The 7,141-nt window shown below is 34.9% G+C and overlaps 1 protein-coding gene across 1 annotated transcript; it reads right to left on the bottom strand.

The window, feature by feature from the left end:
- Positions 1-472: 472 nt before the first annotated feature.
- Positions 473-1,393, bottom strand: LOC103540228 (olfactory receptor 2W3-like). Its single transcript, XM_008506777.2, has one exon. It carries the CDS (start codon positions 1,391-1,393, stop codon positions 473-475), a length of 921 nt encoding a protein of 306 aa, XP_008504999.1.
- Between the last annotated feature and the right edge of the window lie 5,748 nt (positions 1,394-7,141).

Here is a 7,141-nt window from a genome sequence, read left to right as displayed (position 1 = left end):
TCTCCAGACAAGGAGATTTAAAGATATCAGAAGATGAAAGTATTTTAAGTATTTTGGCACTCCATTGCCTCAATTCCATGGTAAAAATGACAGTTTTACAAGATATCAATGAGAGAGAACATCATCATATGGTTTTATTTAGGCATAACTTCTGTAAGTCAATGAACAATACTGAAAGATTCATTCACGGTTTTGATGGATTTTAATTAGATGTGGCGAACTTGGAAAGGAGGAGAAAAGATGACTGGAAGTGTCAGATATAAGATATCATGCAAGTTAAAATTTACCTATAACTCAGCTAATCATCAGCATCATATTTGGGGCTTCATAGTACATATTCCCAAACTCCATCCCTGGAGATTTTTATTGAGTAGGTAGGAATATTTAAATGAATCTTAAATTTTCACTTTAAGAATTATTTATTTCTATTAAGTAAGTAAAAGATGCGACTTTAGGAAAAGTCACTGTCACCTTACTTTCTAGACACAAGCCTCTTCAGTGCACCCTTCACATCCTTGTTTCTCAGTGTATAGATGACAGGGTTCAACATGGGGGTCACCAAGTTGTAGAAGAGGGTAAGGAATTTCCCTTGGTCCTGAGATGAATTATTTCCTGGTTGCATATACATATAGATAATATTCCCATAAAACAAGGAGACCACAGTAAGATGGGACCCACACGTGTTGAAAGCCTTCCTTCTTCCTGCAGCCGACTTGATCCTCAGCACTGCCAGGGCAATGTAGCTATAAGAGATGAGGATAAGCGACAGGGGCACCAGGACAATTATTACTGATAAGATGAAAACAGTGCTCTCCACAGCCACTGTGTCCACACAGGCAATTTTTATGAGAGCTGGCATCTCACATAGAAAATGTTTCACCCTACATCTCCCGCATCGTGGCAGCTTCATCGTCACTGGAGACATAACCAGGGAGTTGAGGAGTCCGACTCCCCAGGCCACAGACACCAACTTCCAACAGAGCTGAGAATGCATAATGACAGAATAGCGGAGGGGCTTGCAGATGGCAGTGAAGCGGTCATAAGCCATGACTGCCAGGAGAACACATTCTGTGCCTCCCAGTCCCAGGAACATGAAGAGCTGGATGGCGCAACCAGTGAAACTGATGGTCTTGTCTGGGCTGCCTAAGTTGAAAAGCAGCTGGGGGATGGAACTGGTGGTAAAGCAGAGATCTAGGAAGGACAAGTTGGTGAGGAAGAAGTACATGGGCGTGTGGAGGCAGGGGTCCAGGCGGGAAACCCAGATAATGACAATGTTGCCCACTAAGGTCACAAGGTAGAAGATGAGGACAAACACAAAGAGGATCTGCTCTAGCCTCGGTCTGTCTGAGAAACCCAACAAGATGAACTGTTCCTGGCAGCTCTGGTTGCTCATGGCAGTGGATAATCACTACACTCCTGCAGGGAAGCATACAGCAACACATCACGTTCTTAATGAAGCAGGCTAAGAAATCAAGAGACGAGGGGAATATCGAGTGATCATGCAAAAGAATTACATAAAGTATTAATAGTCTGTCCAGATGTAGATAACACATTTTAGGAAGAATGCCTCTTTTTATTGGCTTCTTTTATTTCTTTTTGTATGCCCAAATGATCATTGTAGACTATCTGGAAAACATAGACCTGTATAAAATAAAGGAAAAGATCACCCACACCCCAGAAAACAACCGCTATTGCAATATTATTTCCTTTTAGTCTTTTCTTATAAGTATATACAATGTAACACAACCTAAATCATAGTGTGTTCACAAATTTTGTATGTTCTGAATTTCCTTTCACTTAATTTTATATTGTGAGAATTTGCTTTGTCTTTAAAATTCTACAAAAAATAATCATTAGTGTCACTATAATATTCCTATAGCTATTATCGTTTTTCAAAACATTTCTCTGTAGTTGAACATTAAGGATATTTACAGTATTATTTTTGTAAAAAACAATTTTTTTTTTTGAGGAAGATCAGCCCTGAGCTAACTACTGCCAATCCTCCTCTTTTTGCTGAGGAAGACTGGCCCTGAGTTAACATCCGTGCCCATCTTCCTCTATTTTATACATGGGACGCCTACCACAGCCTGGCTTTTGCCAAGTGGTGCCTTGTCCACACCTGGGATCAAGCCGGCCAACTCCGGGCAGCCGAGAATCGGAACATGCAAACTTAACCGCTGCGCCACCAGGCTGGCCCCCCCAAAATATTTTTTATTGTAAAGTATTTACAATATTTTGTAGGTCTTGATAGAGAGATTATGGAAGTACTCATTTTGCTGCACTCTAACTATCATGGTTTTCCCTAAATCTTTGACAATTGTTTGGTCAAAAAAAATCTTATTTTGTTTAAATTTGAAGTTATTAGTCATGAGGTTAATTAATTCTTTGACGTTTATTAGCTTTTCACATTTGGGAAAACATTTCTTTGTCACTAAGCTAGAATGTCACAGATCATAGAAAAGTCTCTTAATAGAACTCTAAAGTGACTTTTTGCATAACAATAAAAACAAAAATAAAGGCTGATTTTGTTTTACTCACTGGAATTCAAGGCACAACCTTATAATTTTTATTCCACAAGTAACTCCATAACAACACATAATTTTTTTGTAAATGATGAGATTCCTGCTTCTACTTTATCCTTTATATAAAGTTCTTATTTTTCTCACCTACAAATATATGCTTACATATTTCATAAAATTTCAAGTTTATGAAAGGCATAATTATGTAAAGTTTTCAAAAATTATTGTATGTTAACAATTTCTTCATGTTATGAATGATGTTCATAATTACATTTTTTAACCAGATATAACTGTGAGGTGGACTTATAGTTCTTTATCATATCAAATTTTAAAATAACATAGATTACAAAATGATTAGATATAATCATCTATATAAGCATAAAACTTATATTAATAGAAAAATACAAAATAATATGATAAAATTATAAATGATAGAATTCCATTTATATCATATATAAGTTTATATATAAATTCCATTGATATGATTTAGAAATTTTAATACATTGACAGAGAATGTATCATGTTGCTTTAACAAAGTAATATGCTTTTTTATCTCTAAGAAAGTGCTAAGTGTCAAATAAGAAAAAAATCCAGTTAAACCAATTTTTCATATTTTAGACTGATGGATCAAATAAAAGTTATAAATATGGACTTTATAAAACCTTTTCTATGCACAAGAAAATTCTCAAAATCTTTTCAGTACTTTCTAGAACCAAAGATTCCCTTGTTTGCATGACGTAATTGAAGAAGTAAAAGTTTTAGATTCATTTAGATGTGTCAAAAGCACTGCCAAAAACATATAGTTTAAAACACTCAAGGATGATTTCATGACCTGTCATGGAACAGGACATTTCTCAGCGCCTCAAATTAATAAAGATGTTTCCTGGACTCTACGTCACAGGATATGGTGTTTGAGTCAGAAGACAGGGTTTAATACTCTGTGTGTTGTCCTGTGAAGTGACAATTTCATTATCTCACAGGGTGACGTGAAGTTACAGCTTTCAGTGCCCCCTCTCGCCCAGGTGCATAAAGAGCGTTATGACTCTACCAATTACCACTTGAACTCGTTACTGTAACTAGTTCCCACTATAACTAGTGATCTTTTCTGGCCATCTGAATGTAGAACTGAGATCTATGAGAGGCAGGTGAGAGTGCAGGAGCCACGTTTCCATCTCCACCTCTACACCAGTATGTCACACATATTGATATCTTTACACATCATTACATGTGTTTGTAAAGTGCCTCACACATAATAAACCATGTTATAGATATTAGTTAATACTATTAGAAACAGGAAAGACTAGTCTATGTTATACATGATCAAGAAAGAATCTTTCCCATGCCATTTTGTATATAGATATTAGTAGCATTGTCAGTAAAGGCTGAACAACTTTAGCCAGTTTAAATTAATTATAGCTGTATAGATGACCTGAGAAGATGACTTCGGGCTGGAAGCTATATTCTAAGTGATTTAAAAAGGGCTCTGCTGGTATATGTGTTGAAACAGCTTTATGTCAGATAAGTTAAGATCATCATCCTTGAAATAAAAGTTACTAAAAACATTTATATTGACAAATAATTTCACATTCAACAAATATTTATTGAGCTCCTATTACATGCCAAGCACTGTGTTATATGCTAAAGATACAATGATTACTTTAGTATTATTTTAGTAGGGTTTTTTTGGGTCTTTTTTTGCTTGAGGATGATTAGCCCTGAGCTAACATCTGTGTCACTCTTTCTCTATCTTGTATGTGGGATGCCTCCACTGCACGGTTGATAAGGAGAGCATTTCTGAGCCCAGGATCCAGGCCTGCAAACCCTGACTGCCGAAGTAGAGCTCAAGGAACTTTAACCACTTGGCCACACAGCCTCAGTGGTATTTTGATATGTAGTAATTTACCTCTCTGATCTATAGCGTAGTGGGAGAAAGAGACATTCATTGAAAACTCACGCAAATAAATGTATAATGACTATCAGTATTATTAAACCCTTGCTTAGTGCTGAGCACTGTGCTAAGTATTTTCTTGGAAAGATTTATTTAATCCTCATGCATGAATTTGAAGGATATAGGCATTAAGAAACTTACCAAAGGAACACAGCTGGAAAGTTGTAAATGTAGAATTTGGATCCAGGTCTGTTTGACTCTCAAACCAGCTTTCTAAACACCATGGGGCTAAAACAGAAAGGTAATATATTAACCCACAAACCCAGTAATCTCCATTTAATGCAGTGAAGGTCAATTGAGTTCTTTGAGTCCTTTAATCACAAGTTTGGTCCCAACTGAGGAAGAATGTCAAAGAAGTCCATGTGAGGTAAATCAAGCTAAGGAAATGTTGCCCAAACTCAGTTTTCTTACACAAATAAAAAGTACATAACTATTAATTAGTTCATAAGTTGCTGTACTGTAAATAAGTTTCTGGATTTTAAACTTAAAAAATGATAAATGCAAACATAACAATGTTATTGACAAAGATAAATTGCTAAAATAATCTTTTTTGGGAAACTGAATATTGCAAATATAACAAAACAATTATTGAAAAGGATTATGATCAAAATTATTAGAACAATGTGACAATTTGTTTTCCATGATCACAGTGTGACAATTGTTAAAATATGCCAAAAATCTAGATGCATTTTGCAAATATTTTATATCAATAATTACAGCCAGAATATATATTATGTGGCATGTACGTATATAGTGGCAGATACTATTGGTTACTCTTATCTATTTATTTTATTTGTCTATCTTTTTATCACTTATTGAACATCAGTTTTCTTTAGGTGTCAGATGGGTGGAAATGTGCTCAGACACACGGGAAGAACTGTGATTTTCTCTCTTATCTCTGTGATAAGCCCATTTTGCTAATCTGATTCTCCTTCACCTGTTATGGGTTTAGAGATGTTAGAAAGCTAAATCAATTTTGATGAGGCATGAGTTAACTGCTGACAGGAGCTGGGAGGTGTATGATAGGAGGAAACGTGGAAGAAAAGCAAGAGAGACAAGAAATAGTTCTAAATATGGTGAAACAAATTATAGAAGTTTGAGTATATCATAAAAGTTACACAATCAATGGAAGAATGACAATAATAATAACATAGCTGGTAATATCAGCCAAAGTATCATCAACAGATTTTAAAATTGGTAGATCAAATAATCAAGATATAAGTATATGTTTAGAATTATTAAATGAACTAAAACAGAAAGAGTTAAAAACTCATCTTTGGAGTGTGCAATTTGGTGTTAGAAGATCCTATATGAAGTTATTTTTGCTTTTTGTGATAAATCTTTTTGCACTTCTTGTTGCTTTGACTTTTGCATATATTATTTTAATAAAAATACATATTTTTAAAATGAAACTCACAATCTAGTTACTTAGAAAAATATAAATAGAAAATATACAGCCCAAAGCAGTATATTATGACAATATTTCAAATCATGGCTCTACCGTTACCAGCCATGACTTTGGTCAAAATGTTTAACTGCTCTGTTCTCAGTTTCCTCATCTGTGAAATAGGAATGGTGAAGTATCTACCTTATAGGAATAGTGTAAGGATGAAATTATATATGTAATTATATTGAATAACACAGTGAACTGTATCATAACAACGTAATAATGACTACTTATTGTTTTGTTCTGATTATTAGTATTATTTTCATTAAATTATCATCTCTTTTTTATTTCATTGTTAAATCTTTTGTATTCCATTGTGAAATGGAACCCAAGGAAAAAAAACATTTCAAAAATGATATAGACAAAAGTATCAGATGCTGCCAATATGTCGTGTAAGAAATAACAACATCAGTAACGGTTCATACTCCTCAGTGCAAATCTTGAGTGTTAGTACTTCTCATACTTTGGACCCAATTCACTTCAAATGTTAGTTTGAGTGATAACTTCTTTACACTTGAACTCAAATACCATTCATATGCTGATGATTATTAAGTCAATAGCTCTTAGATTTTTATTTTGAAATATGGACCTGCAAGTTCAACTTTTCCTAAATATCTTTACTTCAGCGACCAACAGATAGTTGAGAAAAAGTCACCATAGTGGTAAAGAGCCCAGATTCTGGAGCATGGTTTCAGATTCCAGTAATGCTATTGAGAAGCTCAGAGACCCTGGGCAAGTTACTTAAATATTCAGCGCCTCAATGTATCATCTGTAACATGGGCATAATAATAGTTCCTACTTCAGAGGATGGTTTGGAAGATTAAATGAATTAGTATTTGACATGCTTATATTTTGGTTAAGAAGACAGACATCAAGAAAAGTAAATGTGTACTTCAGTTTGTGGAATTATCCACCAGGACTTTCTCAATCTATCAGTCAAACTGACTCTGGACATGTCCAAATATATCCCAATCACAGGGCAATAGAGCTTCAGTTCTTAAGCAGATTGTTAAGGTTATGGGAAATTGTCATGCTCAGTACACAAGACAAATTTCAAAGAATTATTAGGACAATTTGGAGGTGAAATAGGTTCTGAAATTTGAGAACGTGGGATGTAACGTGCTGATGGATGACTCTAGCTTGATGATGCTCGCCCACCATTAATCTGTCTCCATGTTCTCAGTTCTTGAGAAGGCAGCAAAGGATAATGGGTGCGTCCATGTTGGT

This window comes from Equus przewalskii, chromosome 19 (genome assembly GCF_037783145.1).
Source record: "Equus przewalskii isolate Varuska chromosome 19, EquPr2, whole genome shotgun sequence".
Taxonomy (NCBI): domain Eukaryota; kingdom Metazoa; phylum Chordata; class Mammalia; order Perissodactyla; family Equidae; genus Equus; species Equus przewalskii.
Note: the sequence above shows the minus strand (reverse complement) of the source record. Positions and strands in the feature narration are given on the sequence as shown.

Coding starts and splice junctions, on each gene's coding strand:
- LOC103540228 (XM_008506777.2), bottom strand. CDS start 1,393: ATGAGCAACCAGAGCTGCCAGGAACAGTTCATCTTGTTGGGTTTCTCA.